At 36.8% G+C, this 24276-nt stretch overlaps 2 protein-coding genes across 2 annotated transcripts in view; both read left to right on the forward strand.

Annotated features, from left to right (window-relative positions):
- The window catches only part of LOC128080619 (sulfotransferase 1 family member D1-like), a 948073-nt gene that overhangs the window by 182341 nt on the left and 741456 nt on the right, over positions 1-24276 (forward strand). The window lies entirely within an intron of this gene.
- FAT4 (FAT atypical cadherin 4) overlaps positions 1-24276 on the forward strand; it is a 135673-nt gene that overhangs the window by 76959 nt on the left and 34438 nt on the right. The window contains exons 5-8 of the mRNA XM_052682989.1: positions 2314-3236; positions 4006-4180; positions 17791-17971; positions 21616-21866. Of these exons, the coding sequence (XP_052538949.1) occupies positions 2314-3236; positions 4006-4180; positions 17791-17971; positions 21616-21866 (1530 nt within the window). The remainder of the gene's footprint in view (positions 1-2313; positions 3237-4005; positions 4181-17790; positions 17972-21615; positions 21867-24276) is intronic.

Here is a 24276-nt window from a genome sequence, read left to right on the forward strand (position 1 = left end):
ATGGATCTGCTTTCTTTTGTACATTAATGTCTATCTGTGTACAATGAATGTGAACTGTCATGACACTGACATACAATTTTACATTTATGATCCAGTCAGGTAGGAAGGAATCAAATGAGCTTTAGAAGAGCAGTTCAGTGAAAAGTCAGCCAGACATCTTGCCTCTTCTATTTTCTGGCACACTGACTTTTTTTAATAGGCTGAGTTTAAAATTAGTAGGGCAGAAATTTAATTCCAAGGTCATGCCAGGCTTAGTTACCCATTAGGACTGCAACTTCAGCAAATCTTATCATGTTGGTATTTTTGTTTCAAGATCAAACCTTTTTATCCTGTGCTTTCTTGTATTTGGTTAGAGTACAGAAATAACTGTTTCTGTACTGCTCTGCATGTCATTTGCAGACAGTGCACACAAATATAATTTCATTGATTGTTTGTGCTACATGATTTCAAAGATCAGAAGAGCTCTTAAAAGACATTGTTTTCTAGTGATGTATTCCTGTTTTAGGATAAACACTGATAAAAGACAAAACTGACTGTGATAGTGAAACAGCTCCACTGTCATTTTTTTGTTTGACACACCTTGGGGAAACAACAGCTGTTTGTGTCAGCTTGAACTGTACAGATACATAGTAAATATCAGTTAAAACCACAGGGGAAATAATGAAAAGGTAGAAGGTGAGAAGAACAGGTAGTAAATTTAATAGGAACAAGCACCACTATAGCAAACAATGGATTAAAAAAAGTATTAAAATTTAGTAAAAAATGATTTTCATCTAAATGTTCTAATTTCTACCTATTTCTGAAGTCAGTTGCCAAGATACTGAATTGTCAGGAAGTACTTTACTGAAATCAGAAGTCTTCCATTCATATAATTAATCATTTTGAAGTACAGCTGAACAGGAAATAGAGTAGTATTATATTTTTACATTGCTTTAGTTGATCAAAGTAATGTAGAAACACTAATATCTGGCATATAAATGTATTCATTTCTTTAATTGTATAAAAATATTTTGTCTTTTATGTTTGGTTCTATTTACTTTGTAATTATGTCCATACAAAGAGGAGGAGAGAGAGAAAGGTGCCAATTAGAGTAGCCTTTGGGGAAAGGCAAGTAGAACTAGAGTTCCTGAGTCTGAGCATAATAAAGAGCAGCAATTAAAAAATCAAATACAATAATAATATTGTAATCAAAGCAATTTAGTTGGAGGGAAAAAAGCTGCTGAGTAAAAATGACAAAATGTACAAAAAAGTAATAATCTGCTTAAGCAGGCAGCTTGGTTTCTTTGCATGTAAAAGTGAATTTGAGGGGTAAATGAGTAGTGAAAAGTCTGTTAATCTGCTAATCCTAAATCATAGTCTTCATGACCCAAAACAAGAAAACAAATCGATATGAATTAAAATATTAATGAGATAAATACTTAGTGTATCTGCGTAAAGAAGTCCATATATATATATATATATATGTATATATATATATATATATACACACATTTATATGTGTATAAATGAAAGAAGACTTATTTCTATTTCCACTGGGTGTTCCAACAATTAGCTGTTTAGAGTGAGCTCTGACACTGAAGTGGCAATACACATTGTTTGCTATGTGGCATATTTAGAGTCATTTTGTAGCTTGTCAAGACTCAGAATGCATTTCCCATGCCACAAGTATAAATCACTCCCTTGACCATAATTGCTAGTTATGTTTCAGTCATAAGATGAAGGCTATTCATCTGGTGTTTTTGAACACTTCCTTGTATGGTAAGCATACCTCTCCACAGTATTCACTCTTGGCCTGCTCCATCTAGGCATGGGACTTTCTGGGTTTTTTTTGTTTGTTTTTTTTTTAATTGGTTGGAAGAAATCATGAAATAATTATGTCAGTGATCATGTTGTTGACTAGAAATGGGGAGAATGGAGCAAAAAGCTGTCCTGTTAGCAGCAGAACTATTGATACTTTCTTCAAAACTATTGCATATGCGACGAGTCGTGCATGTTCTCACTGCAGTTCTTGCTGAAAGAAGTACAGGGATGAGATCTGCTGGCCTTTCCCTCAGTGGCCTCTCTAATTAACAACATCCTTCCCTGTCCCTCTTCAGCTCCTGTCAGAATTTAATTATTTCCCATGGCTTATGTTCCACTGTGAAACTCTGCTGAAATTAACTGTTGGATTCAAAAATTATGATGAGGAAACTGAATGGGAGGCATGTTCATATGCTCCTCATTTCCATAGGAAATGAGGCTAGAAGCATCTGTATATCTAGGTCAGTGGGATTAAGGCACACTCTCTTACCTACCTGTTTTCATTTCTCCCAGGCTCCAACTCACAGCTGTCATTCAGCATCGCCTCTGGGGACAGCGTAGGGCACTTTGGTATCGACAACAGCGGGGTGCTGAGCATCCAACAACCTTTGGATCGGGAAAGGCAGTCTTTCTATAGCCTTGTTGTTCAAGTCCACGACATGGCCCCTCTCCCTGCCTCCAGGTACACAAGCACAGCTCAAGTCTCCATTATTCTGCTGGATGTGAACGACAGCCCTCCTAGCTTTATCTCTCCAAAGCTGACCTACATCCCAGAAAATACACCGATAGACACAGTCGTGTTCAAGGCACAGGCGACTGACCCTGACAGCGGTCCAAACAGCTACATCGAGTACAGTCTGCTTAGGCCTCTGGGCAATAAATTCAGCATTGGCACTATTGATGGTGAGGTCAGGCTGATCGGGGAGCTTGACAGAGAAGCTGTGTCCAACTACACATTGACTGTGGTGGCTACGGACAAGGGCCAGCCATCGCTTTCTTCATCTACAGATGTGGTAGTCATAGTCCTCGACATTAATGATAACAATCCCATTTTTGCACAAAAGCTTTATAGAGTAGAGTTGGAGGAAAATACTTTGACAGGGACAGATTTAATCCAGGTGCTTGCTACTGATGGAGATGAGGGTACAAATGGGCAGGTTCGCTATTCCATTGTGAGTGGAGATACTGGCAATGAGTTTCGCATCGATTCTGTGACGGGGGTGATAACGGTTGCTAAGCCTTTGGACAGAGAGAGGAAACCCTCCTATATGCTGAGTGTTCAGTCCTCCGATCGTGGAAGCAGCCCAAGGACTGACACCACAACAGTCAATATTGTTCTGAAAGATGTTAATGATTACATTCCCACATTTGAACTTTCTCCCTACAATGTGAATGTTCCTGAGAATTTAGAGACACTTCCAAAAGTCATTCTTCAGGTGAGTACACTCAATAAATTGACATGCATTTGCTACAATTACATACAATTGCTACAATGCCTTGGAATATTTTATTAGTATACCTTGACCATTGGAAAAAAAAATAACAAAAAAACAAAAAAAAAACAAGATTGAAAAGTTGCTTTCTGGCTGTAATCTAACAAGCAATAGTTGCTGTTTTGTTTTCCTTTTTGTATTTTTTTTTCTGCTTTTTGCCAAAATTTTGTATTGGGCTTTGAAGTTGGTTTTGTGTCCTCTACTTCCCCCCCCATCTATCTTTTCACACACTCTAGGACTTCAAGAGTTTGCCCTATTCTCTCAGCTCATTCTCAAAATCCAAGCAACAAATCTGTCCATCTGATCCTTGCCCATGTAGGATGAAGCTCTATTCCAAGCACTGAAAGAGCAATAAATGGATTGAGATGGCAGGATATGCAGTGTGTTCTTTGATGCAGAGCTCAGTCTGTACCAAGTCATCTGTGATTTTCACTGCATCCCAATGCCATCTTTATGTATTTAAACATAAGAAAGATAAGTAATTAATTATTTTAAAATTTTCAAGCAGTGCTTTTAAGTCCATCATCACTGTTTTAAGTCATTTTACCATTACAGCTAGTTTATAATAGTTCTTAAGGTACTGGGATTAGTTCAATCCATTAATTAGGATTAATGTCATAGAGAATATTTTCTCTACCTCAATAAAATTGTGTAGACCCCGCACTTATTGGTTACTGAATTTTTTTTTCATGCCTTTATGTTGCTTTTGTAGGTTGTAGCAAGAGATGATGATCAAGGCCTAAACAGCAAGCTTACCTATGTCCTGGTGAGTGGCAATGAAGAAGGAGCCTTTATTCTCTCAGCCAGTGGGGAGCTGCGCTTGGTGCAAAGCCTGGACCGAGAAACGAAGGAGCAGTATGTTTTATTGATCACAGCTGCTGACTCAGGTAAAGCAAATGTGCAGTCTCTTCTGGTTAAGTCTTGCATTACTTGACAGCATTACATTCCTGATGCAAAAAAAAAAAAAGTACTTTCTTCACAACCTGAAATTGTAGTGCATGGAGATTTGTACCCAGGTTTCAGTTTAGCTCTCCAGGGTGAAATCTGGGTTCACATGATGTCAAAGGGATTTCATTTTCCTGAAATCAAGATTTTTATCCTTATGCATTAGTAGGTCTCACTACAGATTTTAGATGGGTTGGTTTATTTCCACCATAGTAGTGAGTGATCCTACCGAGGTCATGAGAGCCTCATCAATAGCAATAAAAAACAGTTTAATGTTGTCATCAGAAATGTGCAGACATTTCAAACCAAGGGCCAGGAAAGAGCTATGGATTACACAGTTAATCTTACTGAAATGTTACCTCTCAAGAGTCATGACAATTTAGATTTCAGCATTTGAATTTTCTGCTTTTCTTACCATCCAGTTTTAGGTTGCTTCAAAATCCCAAATGTATTTTATGTTCCCTCAGTTTAAAACACAGACATGAATTCTTATTATGAAGATTAATGACTTTTTGACTACAGGTGTCTGAGTATAAAATGTTGGTTGCAGATTTGGATATGAGTATTGGTAACAAAGACATTATGCATCTTATCCTGGACATATCTCCAGTCCTCCAGAATCTGATGGTTTGTAATTTACTGCAGGACTTGTTCTTAATTTGTAATAATAAAAATAGAAGCAAACCAAACTTGTTGACAAGTTGGTACAGTTTTGTTTTCTACTGTATTGTGCACAGTGTCTTATGTCAGTGACAATGTCTGTGACTTATATTTTCCTATTGCAGCAGTGCTCAGGTATTTCACAGTCTGAGCACAGCTGAAACTGTGAAATATGATTTTAGGATTTGGCAAATCATTTGTTTTGTACTTTGGCTGCAGATACTATGCCACATTGTATTTTTTTACACTGGCTTTCCATTACTGTATAGCTGCAAAGTGCACACTTGTGAGTTGGACATGCTTGGGCTTGAACAAGCTTATGTTACTTCTGAATCTGGATACATCAGAGAGAGCAAATCGATGGTGCCTGTTTACTGCCCCAGTCTGAGTTGCAAGTCTAGAAATTGAGTAGAATTCTGTAGAATTTAGCCCTACATATGAAATATGTGGAGTCTGAATTCATAGGGCATGTGTCAAGTGGCAAACAATGATTATCCTTCTAAAAAAAACAAGCAAGAAATCAGTTCTACTCTCTGCTCAGCACCACATGTAAACCAAAAGTTTGACAATAGCATAATCTTTTTCTAAACTGAGTCCTAAGAAATGTGAAATCCAGAATTTTTATCCAATGAAATGAAAATATTTATCTGTATTTGAAGACTTCTTAGTTTCAGCAAGTTCAGGGGAGGATTTAATATACGAATTATGCATGGGACCTTTGTCTTCAGTGGCTGACAACAATAGCAGCATGTATCATTAGTTCCTATCTTAAGCACGTATATATTATGCTGATTGAGTATTATTTGAAGCTGTTTGTTTTTTTTGTTTTGTTTTGTTTTTTGTTTTTTTTTTTTAAATGATTTTCCATGGTCTCAGCATCTCAGGATGTTGCTTCCTCTTACCAGCACAAAAAGATGCTAGCAAAAATGTTCAGAAACAGATGCTAAATAGGGACATTAAGTTAAAGGTAACTGTTCAGTGCATTTAAGTTTCCAACCGGGCAGTCAGTATGATTTGTTACTGCTTTTAGCCAATTAATGTTAGATGTTATCTTTTGATTGGACTGGAAACCTTCTCTAAATTCATGCCATCTAAGAAAATGTTTGAAAGTATGTTAGCAGTGATTTATCTAAATAAAATATCATGGGAAAATTTGCTCCTGCAGAAGCTGATGCCAAAATTTCCCTTGATTTCTGGGAATTAGTAAGTGTACTGTAGTCATAACGGGTACTCAGAGAAGAAATTTTAGGGGACCCCTGTTATGTTTAAATTACTCATAATGAGTTAATCAGTCTAGGTAGTAGAGAGTAAGATATTACAGATAGATAATTTGTTTGAGGCCTCTTCAAAGAGTAATGTTTGCCAGAGTAATATGGAAAAAGGACCAAGCTACAGATTCTGAGTTTTCTGTTGAGCTTTGTCTTAAGTTTTGTATTACTGTGTATTACATTATCGTATGTGGAATGCACAACAATTACTGTAGACATCTGGCAGCTGAAATAGAAAAAAAGAAAAAATGATGGGGGAAAAAATCTTTCTTAAAAGAGTTGTAGCTTATCAGAAGAAGAATGTATTACTTTAAAATATACAAACGCTACTGGTAGGGTTATGTGATGGATATCCAGGCAGTAACATGCTGACCTTTGCTAGTTGATGTTTGATTCATTAAATAAGGTATTTCTGGTTGTACTACTAGAAAGATGGCAATGATGTATCTGAAATGGGTAAATAGTGCATTCAAATATTCTGTTCTAGAGCAGCTGATAAATGTTTATAAAATAAATTCTCACTGGCATATCACAGAATCACCCGGGTTGGAAGGGACCTCAAGGATCATGTAGTTCCAACCCCCCTGCCTAGCAGGGCCACCAAACATACACATTTAGATCAGGTTGCCCAGGACCCCGTCCAACCTGGCCTTGAACACGTCCAACTATGTCTTTCTAGTATCTTAGCTTGTATTTGTCTGATAATGCTTCTATTCTTACAAAGAAGAATCTTGCATAGAATCAATTCAACCCACAACAAATAAAGAACAGGTAGTGCTGCAGTGTAAGAAATCAGTGGCTGCCAAAATGTTGAAGAGAGCAGACGTGTCTAAAATCATTTACATCCATATTATCTCTGAAAATAAATCAAGAAAGAGGTTTGCACTTTGAGTACAGCTTTTATTAGCTGTAATAAACTGTCTTTTGGTTCCCCTTTGGAAGCCAAACAAGTCTTGCTATATATGCTACGTCTTATATAGTTTATTTTCCAGACAAATATCATGGTAGGTGTCCAGAAGCAATTAGCTCTGATGAGGTCTGGGTAGTACATCAAGGGCAAAATTCTCTCTTTCCAACCTATTTCCTATTTTTCATAGAACCTACATCTCAATTTTTTTATGCTCCACTGACTAATTTAAAACATTAGAGAATGATACTCTACTCCTATAGAAATCTGTGCCAACTCTTCCCTTTGTTTCAAAGAAGCAGACACAATACATGCTCAGAGGCACGTTTTGATTTAAGAACTGATGAATTTTCAACTTGTTTTTGAATGTCTTCCTGATCTCCCTATACATAATCAAGAATTTCTTAGTTATGTTTGTTATCAGTTCATCTATTTGTGGCTGTGGCACTTAGAGTGTTTTTGTAGTTGTCTATGGAGAAATTGATGGAAGAATTAATTATTTTTGTCCGGAAGTGCCAGCACAATGCATTGAAAACAGTCTGTGTCCTCAGAAAGTGCAGCCCCTTTGCTCATGACCATCACTTCATCCCCCGAACCTTGTGGGTTTTAATAGCACATATTGGCAGCACAACCCCGAGTCTATTTGTAGCAGATGAAGGATTACAACATGGCAAAATGTCAGCCCGCATATCCAAAGCATAGCGCCAGCTGGGCTGCATGGGATCAGGTGCCCACACTGGCTGAGGAGTCTGTGCTTCATCACACTGTGCAGGCATGCTCTCCCTAGAGCCCAGATTTCAGTCCTGGGCACATACGAAAAGTTGTTAGGTTGCTGAATATTAAGAGTTGAGCCAAGCTGCTTGTAAGCATGTGCTGCAGGTGAGAAAGGGATCACTGGCAGGATCATGTGCACCAGAGATGGCAATTGGGCAGTTTTCAGAAAAATGCTTTCCCAAGCAAAAGTCAGAGTCATGACGTGTCAACCTGGCTCTGACTGAGCTATTCTTTGACGCTGCTTGCTATCTTCTACACACTCCTCAAGATAGATCTTGAATCAACGGAGTGCAGGATCAAAATCTGATGAAACATTTTCTGGTGCTTGGCTCAGTAGCAGATGACAGTGATTGTGATTCAGTGATTTGTGGCCATACAGTCTGGTTCATGCTCAGTTTCTCTGAGACAGTATCCACAAAGATTCATGATTTCAGCCTCTTTCCTCACTTTTGCATTTCCTCCTTACTTGTCTCAGATAGTTGACTATTGGTCTAAGCAGTAGGATATTACAAAGAGGCACAAAGCATCCCTCATTAGAAGCATTCAACATCTTCCAGAGCTGTACACCTGTGGCTTTGTTTAAGAAACAAAGCATAATTCAGCCCCAAAGTTCACCCATCCTAGTTTAGAGCTCCTCGTGCAGCAAAAGCTGTAGACCAGAGTGTGTGAAATATAAATATGACAGGCAAAATGATGGTCTGTGGAATAACGTGATAGTGTTTAGATTACAGATGCTCCTCCAAAATATCTGCTAACATAAACACTGAGAAACCTACGTGAAACTATTTGAATGAGTCTTTACGGGTCTGTTTCTAACACATAAATCATCTGTTTTGCTTTTCTCTAATCTTCTTCATGGCAAAATGGTTGGGAAAAGGGACTTTCTCAATGATTTTTTTCCCCCCATCTGTTGGGGACTAAGCAATGAGTAAACATTCAGTCCTGGCAGCCTGACAAGAAGTGGTGCAGCCTCTTTTATCATCCATAGCTTTAACTCGTTGAGCCATTTTCTGGAGAAAATGTTAGCATTCCAACAGTCCTCCTCCTTTTATTTATTGGTCACAGGGAGGTAGAGTAGCACATCTGGAAACCTGCTAGCTGCTCAGGACTACTGTTTAAATAAACTGCAACTACCATATCTTGCTTTGATTGGACAGAGCAGCATGTTGCCACAGTAAAGCCACAATCAAAATGTGATGTTTCTAATTAGAATCTGTGTTGCTGTGGGTTTTTTAATTATTTTCTTAGAATAACCTATTTACTAATATAGATAAATCTGAAAGGCATGAACCAGTGGAGTGATTAATGTATTTAGTTAGCTGATTGTCGTATACCTTCCTGGCCTGTGTCAAAAAGCTGCCATATGTTTTTTCTTTACAAAATGTTGGCCCTTAACTTATGCATTCTTTCCTCAAGAATGCAGGAGGGCAACCAAACATAGAGGTTATATCCTTCTCAGGAATTCTCATTTGACATATGCTTTTGGTTCACTTCAATCTTAAAATCAAATTAAATCTGACAATATAGTTGTATTGTTCTTCTAACCCTTTCTTTTGACATGTTTTAAGATATTTCCTGGTCTGTCGTGACAAGTAAAGGATGACTGTATTTTCATATTGGAAAAACTGCAGGCTCTATTTTCTGGTGATGGAAAGAAAGAGTCTTGAGGGTTAACATTATGTGAGATTTATACGACTGGGCTTAGAGACATTTATACTCATCCTGTTTTCTTAGCATACACTGTTTCTACTTAACAGGCAGTTTGCAGTGTGAAAACATATTGCTTTAAAAGAATGAGCTGTGTTTTTAAAGCAAATGCAGCTATTATTAAATCTTGTTACTGTCAAAACAAACAAACAGGTCACAATTTCCCTTTAGAAATGGCCTGTTTTTCATGTTTTCTGTCTTATGTCTGAATATGCACATTACTTGAGCCATGGGTGAGCTGATGTGCTTACCTTGGTGCTGAGCAGTTTACATAATGAATGCTCTCTTGTAGGATCTGTTTTATGCCACAGCTCTGTCAGAATGAATGTTTGTTTTTATCCCAGCCCCATTTATTTCCGTGCTGTTAGGGAAGCACTTCCTCGTGCCAAAGCTATCTATTTGAGTCTAGTTTTGCTATTTTACTAGTTGTTTTATTTTTACTATTTCACCACTGTTACAAAATCTATTGTTTCAGTAGTTCTGCATGATTTTTTTAAACTTATTTCTAAATCAGACAAGAGAACTGGCAACTGACTTATCACAGCATTTGTTTTGTGTTACCATTGTTTAAAATCAAGAGAGAGGAGAGTGGCCTTTTGTAGATTTGGGAGGCTAATATCAATATCCTACCATTTCACGGAGCCTAGAAACTGTTGGCAATGTTTTAATTTTTCTCCGGAACTCAACAGGCTCACAGAGCTGTTTAGGCAGGAGGATTATGGCAAAGTCAGTCAGATGTCCCTTAGAGATTAATTGCCAAGGAAGAGGCTATGTCCATGTCTATATTATGTGGCAAATTTACTCCCCAAAGGAGATGAAGTTTTAGCCCATCCCTTTAGAGGACTTCCCTGCAAGATGTGTAACCCAGCCCTAGAATACCATTTGAGGGATTTTGTCTTCTATTTGGAGTTAAACCTTCATTATTAGACCATTATTTTTGAAATAGTTCATCGAGAGCCCCTGGGCTAAATCCAAGTTTTTGTGTTCTCTGGGGTGAGATGGGGGAGAGATGTGTATTCAGATTGGCAAAGGGGTCAGCTGGCCAGAGTAAGCTAAAATATCTATGAAAAGGAGGAAAGTTACTTTTTCACTTAGGTTAAAATCATGGGCAGATTTCAGCTTTGAGACTAACTGATGGTGGATTTTATTTGGACAAGGCAAGCAGAGTTACAAATATATATTAAAATGTTTATCCTCTTTAGTTCAGAAATGCTCTTACTACTTTTAGAAAAATGCTCAATTTAATGTACCTTTCCATTCAAACATTTCTTGTGTAATTCCTTTTCTCCTCTGTCAAGATTGTGGAGAATCCAGCAAGTCATTTACAGGTTTATTTTAAATGAGATAATCTGTTTCTAGCTGGAAGTTGTTGGGTGAACTGCTCTCTTTTTCACTGTGTACTCTTTTTGGTTGGGATAGTGTTAATTTCTTCTTTTGGTTTATCAAAAATAGTGGTGAGAATTCTTGTGTCATTGAACATGGTTTTATGCCTTGTAGGAAGATTGAATAATGAGTGTGGATGATGTTCTTACTTATTCTGTTACAGTATTATAGAATCATAGAATTGCTCAGTTTGGAAAAGACCTTAAAGATTAGCTTATTGGACCACTAATGCAGGAAACTCAAATATCCAGTATTACTCTTATCTGTTCTATCATTTGTCTTGCTACAATCGACTTAGAAGTCTTAAGTGAAAATTAACTTTAAAAAATTGTTCTTTTGCTTACATCACTTTTAAATGAAATTCTACTCCAGAGGTGTTGAAGAGTTTGTTGAATGCTGTTTTGCACAAGAGTAAGATAAGTAATCATTATGCTATGCAAGGAAAAATTTTCAGCCTTTTATAAATACAAATACATTTCCAGTTATGGTGATCTTAAACTGTTTTCTAAATTAGATGTTACACTTTATAAGTGGAAAGTCTGCTAGTTCTGCTTCAGTAAAAAAGCTACAATTTCAGAAAACTTTAATTACAAGGATAAAATGAGTAAAACTTGTTCATGTGACCTGAAAACTTATCCTGCTGGTTAATCTTTGCTATTTATAAAGGGTGTTTTTAAAGCATAATTCAAAATCACGCATTACAGGAATTTCTCTGTGGGATACTCAAGAGTTACAAGCAGTCAAAATTTGATTTAGTCAGCAGTCCCTCCAGGAGCCAACTTTTCTGGTGTTTTTTGTTGTTGTTGTTGTTTGTTTTGGTTGGTTGTTTTTTGTTTGTGTCGTTTTTGTTTCTTTTTTTCTGTTTACAGCAATAACTTATAACAAGGATAGGGTGTTTGATGATTTAAGAAAATATTTATTTTAAATCTTTATGTATTTTTTTAATTTATTCTTTAATCTAGCTGCAGTCACCAGACTCCCTGGTGGTGAGCACTGCCATGCCTCTACCCTTGGACTGTATATACACCATGGACACATGGAGATGTTCCCTTACAGGCAGTCATCTGTCAGTTCTTGTTATGAAAATTATGTTCAGCTGTAAGAAATCGGCCTTAAAGCTTCTTGTGAACCTTCCGTGGAAAAAGGCAGTTTTTTTGTACTGGATTTAAATGTGGTTCTTGCTAAGAAATCTTAGATAGTTGCACACGTCTTTCCTAAACCCCATCTCCAGTGACCTGTGCTTTCGACCTTACCAGATTAAAACACTTGATAATACACTTGGGTCTTGGAAGGAGGACAAAACCTGATAGCCACAAGTTGCTGACTGACATCTGCTTTATCAGCTGCCCAGCATCCAGCTTATGCTGTGCTCAGTGCAGCCAGAATCTTGTACAAATTATTACTTCTTTTGCTCATTTACGTATGCACTGTCTTATGTGTGCCAGGTAAATAAATTAATTTAAATTTATCTGTGTTTCAAATCAAGCTTCTTTTACACTGAAAGTTAAATGAGTAGTGCAAGTTAGTTGCATTTTAACTTACTCTATTTCCATTTTATATACTGCTTGCTTCTGTAAGGCTCAGAACAGTCTATCTGCATATCAAAGCATTAAGAATGATTGGCTGCTTTATTATGAGAAAGGCCTTGTTTACTTGGGTGATAAAGTTAGTGCTCTGTAATAATGCATACAACTTCTAGCCCTGGGACTCATTCACTGAGTGTTTGACTGCAGAAGTGAAATCCGCTTTGTTGCAAAGCAACACATTTCAGTGAAGCAAAAATTCCATTTCTGTTAAATTGCTTTCCTTTCAAGATAATGATGTGTTTAATTTATCACAAAACCTGTAAATTGCCTGCCATATGTGTTTTGATTAGTCTTTTAGATAAATTTTATTTAATTTTAATTTTTTTTTAATTTTAGTTAATTTTATGTATAGTGTTCTACTTAAGTTTATTGTCAGTTTTATAGTACTTAATTTTGATATTTTATTTTTGGCAAAAACTTTGAGTTCCTAGTTTCTGAAAGGAATTATGTTTGTACTGCCTTTTGTAGTAACCACTGCACAGACAAGACTGAGGATCCGTTAAAACTTCAAACAATATGTGGATAATATGCTGAACACATTCTCTTATTTCTAGTTTTTGTTGTAAGCTATCCACTAGCACACAGCTGGGATGATTTCCAATAACATAATCTCTTCGTGAATGTTTTTGAAGCATCTCAGTGGCTTTGTGAGTTTCCTTCAGATGTTTTCTTTTGCACCTCTATCCCACTAAGTGCTTTTCCCCCACATTTGTGCTAGAGTCTGGCTGTGACGTGGAGACCTGAACATGTTCTGTCTTCTCTTGGAGGGTAGGAGCAAAAAGTTGAAGAGGCCTGCTCTAATTTCTACACTGACACATTTTTGGCATCATACTCTTTTTGTGACTATCAGTCACAGATGAACAGTAGCATACAGGGGACCTGCTTGGGGATCTCTGCCAGCCATGCCTTGCTAAAACAGGCAAAAGAGGAGGCAAATAGAAGAGGGAGGTTTAGCTCCTGTCTGCTTGCCCCACAGTCCTCTGGTGTCACGTTATTGGCATCTCCCCAGATGCTCTCTGCAGAGCGGGAAGCTGCATCCTACAGCCAGCCTAGGATGAGGTGGCCTCTCATAACCTCATCTTGCAACTTGTTCTCCACCATGGGCCTCCAAGGAGCAGGTTCCCAAGGTCTGCTCCTTCTCTTCATCCCCAGACACATGTTTACTTAGCAGATGTAAGCAAAAAGCGTAAGTTTTTGGAAGAACATCCGTGGGAAGCAATTTTATTCCTGAACTCTGCGTTGCTATTTTGACACTCTCCCAGGTTAATCTTTATTTCAACAATGACATGTGGACATTTGTGGGGCTCTCTGCTTAATGTATATGTACAGCTGTCACCTTGAAAATAAACTGTTCTGTTCATAAAAACAGACCACAGTGCACAGATATTGAAAATTCGTAATAATATGAATAATATATGAATTTTATCTTCTAAGTTTTAAAGATTTGATGTTCACTGAGCAGTCAGTATGATCTTTCCCATTTATTTCTCTAAGTTAACTTCACGTTCTGTGGCTATTAATCATTTGATGGCTGCTTCATTTCCCTATCTGTCTTGAAAATGGTTTTTCAATGTGGATGTTTTAAGCCTTTGTGAGAGACTGTGTTTTGGAACCTAAAAACTATTAGTATAGCTCTAGAGAAATGCTCTAAATAAAAGGTGTCTGACAGAAATAATTACTACTTCGGCTGCAAAATGGTTTAAAATATTATGAAAGTTTGGTAGAAATTTCCCTGCAAGCTCAGTAAAAGAAAAGTGTAAGTCTGTGGCATTCAGAGCTGTTTGTAGGAGAATACAGAGTCTTGTGTACTGTGTACAACAATTTTAGGTAGATTGTGAACATGTCTGGTTTACCAAAAATAGGTTGGAGACAACTCAAGTGTTAGATTAATAGAACAGAATTTACACAAATTTAACTACTCTTATTTATGTGAAATGTTAAGCATAATGTGAAAAGCAATCGCACAAGAAGGATAATGCTCTACCATAGTTAGAATAACTGACTTGAGTAAGATTTGCTATTGAAGCAAAACTAAGAAATCTGGGAACTCAGCCCAACCATGGAAAGTACTTCTTTTACCACAAATATGACATCTACATTTTATGAAACCTACTTATTATCAGGGGCCAAATTCTGTGGTCCTTATGCAAGCAGAACTTTCACTGGAAGTTCACCGAGAATGGTAGAGTTTGGCCCCGAGCTATTTCTTTTCCATTGAAAATTACTTCATTTGTAATTTCCTCTTCTTATATTTCTCAGTAACTGCAGAAATGTGAGCTAGTCATTTAATTTCAAGTGAATAAAAGCTTTGAGAACTCTGTGAAACTGCAACTTTATCTTTCAGCATAATAGAATAAAGGAATAAATTTGTGGACGTGATGTTTTACTTAGAGAGGAAAAAGGACATATTTGGATAACTGTGTAGACAGGAAAGCAATGTAGATGCGTGAGTTTTTCCATCAAAGAAAAATGAGAATGATTTTTGGTTTTGAGACAAAAAGCAGTGGCTTTGGATGTTACAAACAGCTGAATTAATATTGGACTTATGGGATATTTCTCGAGCCACAAACTAGCACTGAATGAGATCTGAGTTGCTTATATTACCCTAGCTGATTTTATTAGTATGCTCAATCTTGGCTGGTATTTTCACTTCTCTGAGACTAAAATAAATGTGTTCACACTGTGTTGTACTGTGCCTTGTAGACACACCCAATAGGAGCAATGGCCATCAACTGTCTTACAAAGAGCCAATTTCTGCCATTTTTATTCACACAAATGCTTTTATTTTGACAAGTGTAATGCATCAATAAGGAATATGTGGGTAGATAACACATATGGAGTCAGACCAAATTGATAGAGTACTGGGCTAATACAAAATCTCCCCTGTATTAGCGTACTCTTCCCATAGGAGTACTCTTCCCATTTCTCCATGGTGATGGGAAGCCTTGTGAGTACAGACATCATGGCATCGAGCTCCAGCTCCTTCTTACATCAAGGAATGTGCTTGAACTCATGCAATCATGCTACTATTGGGTTATGTCTAATGGTGCCTTCTGGAGCACCTTCTGCTGCAGTTGTTTTTGTGAAGAAGCTGACAGACTGAATTTTCCATCACTGGCTCTTTGTGTGAGCAAATGCATTTAAGACAATGAGTTTCACATCTTCGCTGAAATTTAGCTTTCTTTTTCAGGCTGAATTGCATTACTAATGCTCTTTGAATGGGATTTACCCGAGGTTAATTTCCGAATTATGCATAAATTGTTTAATCACCTGTGAAACTTAACAACTTTTGACTTTTCATTTCATTAGCTGTGAGATGGATGTGGATTAAATGTGTTTGGAAGGCCAGAGCTTGATGACACATGCAGTGAATGCCACTGAGGACTCCATTTCATTTAATGCAGTAATAATAAACACTCCATGGGCAGTATTTCAGCAATCAGGAACGCTTTTGCAGCCTTTTCTATCTATAAGCATTTGGCTAGATGACAATATTGAAAAGAAGAAAAAAAAAAAAGTGAAAAATGAGTCAAACTTAGTGCCTTAATGTATCCTTCCTGACTGAAAGTATATTAATTGGCAGAGAGCATTGCCTCAGAAAGGAGCAGAGAAAGGGCTCCTTTGTGCACAGACATGGCGGGAAACCTCTCCTTTGGCTCATTTCTTTCTTCTCAGCATTGTGATCTGACCTGTCCTGTTGGTGGGCTTCAAAGGAAGCCTGGCAAGATTTATAGTTCATCTCCTTTAGAAGCTCCTTCATTTGGTTTGTTTGCATGTTACATCAAGTTACTTGGAAGTATGTTGTGTTTAGAAATGTCCTTCCCCTGCAGAAGCTACTCTCAACTTCTTCGTGAGAGGCTGTAATACTCCTTCAGACTGCAAGGGTTAAAAGTGGGGAAAGTTGGTCATTAGTTGCTTTTTCCTAGAGAAACTCTGCGTCTGGAGCCCTTGCCAGAACCATGTGAGATGCAAGAGCAGAGCCTGCCTCCATCCTAGCCCTGAGAGGCCAAGGTCTAGCAGTGACCTCGTGCAGCAGCAACCCAACCGTCTGCTGTGATGGAGGGATTAGGATGGTCACAAGGGGCTGCCTGTATTTTATCAAGTGACAGCTCAGTCTAATAAACTTGCCTTTCAGTAAGGGCTTGAATCAGTCTCCGGGGTGCTGGCCCAAATCATTTCATTAACGTTGCTTTTTCCCTGCTCCAGCAAACGGTGAATTATTGTATCTCCTTGAGACTGAGAGGGAAAGGGATGCAATCTTGGTAAATCAGGCATGGTCACCATTTGTCTTTGTGCTGTACCTTGTGAGTTTTGTGCTTTTCTCTCTCTCCCTCCCTGTTTTGCTGCATATTCAAAGAAAAGCGGGATCCCATTTTTTGAGGGACCCTCAGTGAGGAATTTGGTTAGCAGAGGTGTTTTGCTGATTCTTAGCTCAATGAAAGTGCAATAAACTGGCAAAGCCATCATGAACTTGTAAAACTTTTCAGTGTCATTTTGAGATTTGACAAAAGAGAAAAGAGAATCAATACTGAAAGACTGCTTGTGAATATGCATGCTATGTCTTAGTTGTTTTCACACATCAGGGTTAAATATTAGAAAAAGAAGAAAACTTGTAGGTTAAATAAATTTGATCTTATTTCCTATAAGCCAGCATCACATCAGAATGAGGACTGTGATGCTGTAGATGGATGCTTCTAGAGAGAAATCAAGCCTGCCTAAGTCTGGAAACTGTGCAACCTTCTCACCCTTTGGAGAAGGTCTTCCTAGGTCAGGGTGTGACTGGCAGTAGAAGTGCTGTGTGAGTGGCTGGGGTTTTCCACTGTTTTCACTCTATTTGTTCTGTGGATAAGTAAATTGAAGGCTGGAGTCTTCATGGCTGTCAGCATGCCACCTTTGAACAACTTCTCAAAGGCAACCACATGTTCAAATTGGTCCTAATTGTTACAGGAAGACTTCTGAATGTTTCCAAGACCATCTTTTTCCACTGAGTTTGTATTACAAAAATTGCTGAAGTTAGATGAAGCAAGTATTAAAAATAAACCTTTTTTTTTCTTTCTTTTTTTTTTTTTTACTGTCACAACTTGTACTTTATGTCAAGATCCCTTTGAAACAAATCTGACCTTGTCCTGTATGTCTCATTGTCTTTCTTTCTTGCTGTGTGTACTGTGACATGTTCAAGCATTGGTCTTTAAATTGGGGATGGCAGATCTCAGATTAACACTGTGGTATTTGTAACCTCTAGCATTCTGTATTCTGCTTTCCTGCAGGATCTCCTGCCCTCACTGGCACTGGAACCATCACTGTCACTGTGGATGATGTCAACGACAATGTCCCCACATTTGCCTTTACTGTGTATACTGCTGCAGTTCCTGAGGATGCACCTACAGGGACAGATATTTTGCTAGTAAACTCCTCAGATGCTGATGCTTCTAGAAATGCTGTTATTAGGTAAGTCATTTAGCACTGCTGAATGCAGTCCCTCCTCATGCCTCAACTGAAGATTTTTTTTAGCAATGTCCATAATCAGTATGACATAAGGCTTCAAGTTGCAAAAGGATATTAGTATGTGTGTGGCTACATCCTTTCAGCAAGTGTGATCTTTGTTTTTCTTTTTAGAAATTTATTAAATATGAGAAGAGTTGCCGTCTTGTCTTTAATTTTCTAATAAGTTAAAAGTAAACTGGAGTTCCGTTTCCACCTGGGTGTTGTTGTTAATAATCTAGTTTCTTCTTCTTAGTAGGTATAGACAAAAAATAAAAAACAAACCCCTCAAACTCCACATAAAATAATAAATGGATTAAGCACATCAGGTTACACTCTTGACATACAAGTTCTCTGCATGAAGAAGCATGATATAAGCTGTGAACAATCTGTGTTACTGACTAGCCTTGATATATGTGTCCTTTGGAAAGGCTTTAAACCATATATTTAGCATAGCATTTTGGACTGAGGGCTTGTAATTAAAGATAATTTAATTTTCACTATAAGTTGTCATGTTACATGGGTAAATCTACAGTCAATTAATGTGTTTAGTTTAGAGCCCAGTTTATGGAATGAAAATTACACAGTACCAGAAGTGAGATGTATCCTATTTGGAAAAAATAAGTAATAAGATAGAATTCGGCATTTTTGCTTTAAATACCAACTCGTTTGCATATCTTAGTTGATGCAGCTCTATTTCTTAACTGTTCGCTGGGTAGAACACTGGCCATTACCATTCCATGAACAAGAATAATGAAGATGCTAAGTGACAGTGACAAGCTAGAGATTATCCACTGTGAATTGATTTATTGGTAATGGAATAAAAAGCAGATTCTTACAAGACATTAATCACAATAACATGTAGGCTATCTCTTAAAAATTAACTTTTATTGCTGGAAACACCTGTTTCTCTGTTTCCTAAATTACAAGTCAGAATATAAAAGTAGCTTATTTATTTACTATTTCAGTTCATACTTCATACAAAGTGCATAGGAAGATATCACTGTTCTCATAAATGGACAAAAAAAAAAAAAAGAGAAAAAGAAATAAAGCAGAACTGTGTTATAGCAAAGCAAGTATGTACAAAATGCTGTAATATTTTCTTTCCCTCTAGCTAAAACCTAGAAATAGGAACTTTTTTGTTTTGGCATCTTTAAATATTTGAAAAGTCTCCCAAATTACCATTTATTACGTTGTGAAACAATAAAACTTTTAATTCAATTCACTCTCACTCGGAGAAACTTATTTCTGGAAAGCTTTCTTAGCAAAAAGAATACCATACAAAGCATGAATTATTGTAATGTTTTCACCCCATAACCAAAAATTATCAGCGTGCTCTCAGATTTCTTTAGTACGTTTGAATTGCTTTGATATTTCTACTAGTCCTTGCCATTCACTAATCATCTCAAGAAGAATAGATTTCTTTTTTCATAAGTAACTGTTTGTAAAACATTCTGAGGTTTTGTTTTGCACTTTTTAAAATCAGGCATATACTTTCTTTGATAGAATTTGTCCAGATTTAGAATTTCAAATAATACAAATCTTAAACGATTAGTGATGTTACAAAACTTCCAGTTATTGGAGGGACCAGAATACCTAAGCAGTTGTTGTCAGAGGTGCCACGGACTCAGAATACCTTTTCAGTCTTGTTAGAGCACATTCCAAAACCAAATCCTTGCTTTCTATGGATGATATTTGAAATTCTATGTGAAGATATTCTTAAAAAGAAAAAAAAATAAGGAGCTAATTCTGTAAAAGGCAGCTAATTTTCTGCAAAATGGTTACAATCCATGTATCCCAAGTCTTTTTCTCTTATTTCTGGTGATAGCATATTACAGGGGGCTGATGGGTTGATGAGGTTCTTTCTGCTAATGCATGCTTGAGTATTGCTGAAGGTAGTATAGATAAGAAGGATCAGCACAGAGTACTGGATTTTGAGTACTTCAGTCACATTTCTTTTATACTAGTTGTTGCGATTACAAAGTTGAGGGTTTTATCTTTTGATGTGTTTTGGAAGTTTTTTTTGTAAATGGATACTTACATTGTCCACTTGGTTTGTTTGAAGTTGTATTCATATATAACTCAGAATATCCTATGGCAAATGTGATTTGTCTTCTGTGTTTTTTAAGGAGTCTTTCTGGGTGTCTTTCCAAAGCTATCATGAGTCATTCTTTGTACATGGAAGTACACTTTAAGGAGACTCTTCTGTGTCGCCTCATAGTGTTAAGACACTGCAAATCACAGATGAAGTGTGTCCACACTGCTGGTGTTTTCAGAGATTTAAGTGGTGCTTTAAGCACTGCACATTCTTTCCACTCTAGATGCACATTTCTTTGGCTGCAGAATAATTACATATGGCCATCATACTGAATTATAATTAAGCAATTAAAGCATGCTTCTGGCATTCTGTAGAGATTAATGACTGAACATGAGAGGTTGCCACAGCTTATTAGACAGACTGGCTATCAGTCCTCTAGGAAAAGCTTCTGGCCTGTGTTGTTATTTCTGTCACATCCTGTTTAGATTTTGAAAAGATGATGTGGATTTTACTCTTTTCCATGATAGTAGATTTCCCCTGGATATTTTTGTAGAACTGTGTGCTGCAAAACAAAGTTGCTACTGTACTATAATAGGCTTCTCTGAAGAAGCAGTGCTAATCACAGTTGAATTTTGATTTTGTAAGGATCGTAATATTGGAGGTAAGAATTAACTGTTTTAGCCAATTTTTGTTTCCTTTTTTTTTTTTTTTTTTTCCTAGAAATTCCATAATCTGAATTAATAGAAATTTAATGTTAACCAATTACCTTGAAAAATAGAGCTTAGTGCTCTAGGTGTCTTTGAGATGTATTTTGTACTAAAAGTAGGTATATAGACATTCAAGGAGCAGAGACAAATTCACTACACTAGCAGGTCAGAGGCACATGAGATGCAGTAGGCATCTCATAGTCACACAATCAGTTCTTACCACATTTTTACACACTCCCACAAACATACAAATGTGCACATGCAGACACACCGATTGTCAAATTCTGCTCCTCATTCACTGCTGTTAGGATACTTCTGTGGTTATGGATTTGCTATGATTTACTGTGAATAAAACATGAAATTCGAATAACAAAAATTAATATCAGGAAAATATGAATTATAAATCTTCATATTATTTTGTAAAAATCATCCTTTGACTTCTGAAAGTAGTACTATTTCTAATTATATTCTGCAGTTTCAGCTAAAAGCATGTCAGTGTTTTGGAGTAATACTTCATGCGTTAGCCCACAGAAATCAGTACAAGAGGCTGCCTGTAGCTGGTCACTAGTGATTGTGAGAGAATGCCCAGCTGTGCAGAGAGGCTCAGTCTGAAACTCATTTATCAGAAATCTATCTGTTTTGAGCAACTACATTTGGAAATCCCCAGAAATGTCATTTACGAGAAGTCTCAAAATATGGAAGAGAAATAAAGTGAAGACAGCTGGATAGACAGAAAAAAATCCTAGTGTCAATATCTGTCAGCATGGTGGTCTGAAGAGTATAAAAAATGTTGTTATCTGAAGTCAGCAGGCTGCCTTATGAAATACTAAATGCATTTGTCTTCTTCATTTTTTTCTTTCAAACAGCTATAGGCTTACTGGTGGCAATTCTCAATTCACAATCAACCCATCCACAGGACAGATCATCACCAGTGCTCTACTTGATCGAGAGACAAGAGAGAACTACACGTTGATTGTTGTGGCAAGTGACGGGGGCTACCCCAAGGCTCTTTCCAGTTCCACCAGTGTGCTTGTTGCTGTTGCTGATGTGAATGACAACCCTCCCAAATTTCAACACCATCCCTATGTCACTCATGTTCCATCACCTACTACTTCAGGTAACCTTATCAGTGAGGACACTTTGATAGCTTAGGATACTTCAGATGGCATTAACATCATACTAAGTGCAAAGCCATGTCACAAAAAATGTTACTGATATATTCCAAATTTTTGTCTTTGTGTTGCATAGAAGTAAGTAATAGTAAATATGACCTACATATTGGTAATTTTTTTCAGTTTATTTCTTCCACCTAAATCCAGGTTACGCTCCTGCAGCTCTATAAAGAAGACAGCAAAAAGTGAGCAACGAGCTTTAAATCTGTGAAGAAGAAAAACAGATGGTCAAATTATTTTGTGGGGAAGGCAGTAGCCTATTTTTCCTCTTTGAGGATCCTGCATATAGAAATTTGCTGTCTTGAGCAATTCTTAGAGAGCATTGTGTCAACACCTTCTGAAAAGATTTCTGTATTTTCTGTATAAGATGTTGATTATGGTGCCTTTCTTTGAGCCAAGTTATGAAGTAATGTAAAACCAAGCTGCAGCCTTCCATTTGTTGAAACTGCACGTAAGTTGAAGTTACTTCACTTGATGCAGAAATTGATTTCTGATTCAGTTTATGATTAAACAAACCTGATAAGTAAAAGAGTTAGAAATGGATAAATCTTTAATGCTAGTATTTCCTATTGCAGAATCAACATTGCAGGGAGAAAGAAAGAAAGTATATATTTGCATTGAGATAGGAAGAATATATCAAAGGATTCTACTATTGAGATTTGTCCAAGATTTAAAACAGATTAGTACTGGGACCTCTACTATCTCAAAATAGTAAAAGATTTTTAAAGATGCTCACTTTATTACCATAGACTCACCAAACTGCAGTCAGTAGTTAGCTGTGAAAGTCAGCTTTCTCCATTCTAAAATGCATTTACATAAGTTGACGTGTGATGCCTCCAGAGAGGATTCCAAGACAACTGGTTTACAAAACAAATTTTCTTTCAATAGGAAAGAAAAAGAAAAGAAAAGAAGCTGTATTTCTTTGTCTTGGAGTTCTCTTTCTAAATTTTAAACAATTGCAAATACTTCTCCTTTTTATGGAAGAATGAATTTGTTTATATTTCTTTCCTGTTTCCAGAACAGTATAATGAAAGTACATTATTATTACATTGGTGAATCTTTGTGTGTTCTGACTGTAGGAAAAGTGTCTTTGTGTGTTTTGTTTTTTGATCATTTCTTTAAATGTGATAATGATGAGCATGCATAGTTCTAATTAATTAAGTGTTTTCGCAATACTATTTATGGGCTTTGTGTGACTCTTTATAACTAGAAATGCATATAAAGCCATGTTTACTCTTTTTAGCTTAGCAGAAAGCTTGAGATACATGCGCTTTTTATTTACAAATTCCTCAGTTGATAGTTTATTTTCATTTAAAAGGAAATGTTCATATCTTTTCAAATTATTTTAAAGGCTATTGGCAATTTCTAGCAGTCATGGCAACTATTAAAACAAAATGAAACAAAAAAAACCGCTCAAAATTTCTTCAAGTCTTTTGCTTTTATTCTGACCACAGAATTTGTAATGAGCAGTATGAAAGAAAACAAAGCTTAATATCTTATAGATTTAGTTGAGACTAGAAATGGGAACAAGTAATAATAATAATTAATAGTAAAATTGTTTTATCTAAAGCAAAAATTAATACTTTATGTCTCATTTCTCAGAAGGAATTTGAATATTGTGCTTTCCTAAATATTCCTCCTCTGGAGTGCAAGTCATTGCACTCATTCCACATGACTGATAGTGACATAAAGTATATAGAGGGACACTGCAAAAGTCATTCCTGCCTGCAACTGATTTTGCCTTAAGAGGCTGAAAACATGATTTTTGTATAGAAGTGGCATCTTCTAACTTTAAATAGTAGTGAAACATCAACAGAGTATTCTGCAAATTCATTGTACAGTGTCAAATTTGAAAGATCTGCTGTGAATTAGATCTGTAAGCTTTAGTACAAAAGGACACCCTGGATTCTCCATGCCAATACAGATCCTCATGCAGAAAGTGCCCATATTACTGGGAAATGTAAATTTGAAAGACCCATAACGTAATTTATCAATGTTATTGTACTAATGTATGATAGTTTATTATTTCTGTGTGATTTTACCACTATCTCAGATGACCACCATGCTTTTAAAAATCCATTAGCTTACTAACGGATTTTTACTAAAGGTCCATTAGTTTACTGCTCTCTAAATAATCTTACAGATTAGTGGCAACAAATCCACAGCATCTAGGAAATAGGAAAAAATTGTGAGGGAGAGTGAGTCAATGAGGGTAAAAGTCCACTCATGCTGCCTGTTCACTTATTTAACTTTGTTAGTTATAAGATTACTGTATTGGCTTTTTTTTGGGGGGGGGGAAGGAGGGTGGGTATCATTTTATTTTTTGGGTTTTTTAGTTTGTTTGTTTACTTGTTG

The sequence above is a fragment of the Tympanuchus pallidicinctus genome, unplaced genomic scaffold (assembly GCF_026119805.1).
Source record: "Tympanuchus pallidicinctus isolate F22 unplaced genomic scaffold, pur_lepc_1.0 scaffold2, whole genome shotgun sequence".
Classification (NCBI taxonomy): Eukaryota; Metazoa; Chordata; class Aves; order Galliformes; family Phasianidae; genus Tympanuchus; species Tympanuchus pallidicinctus.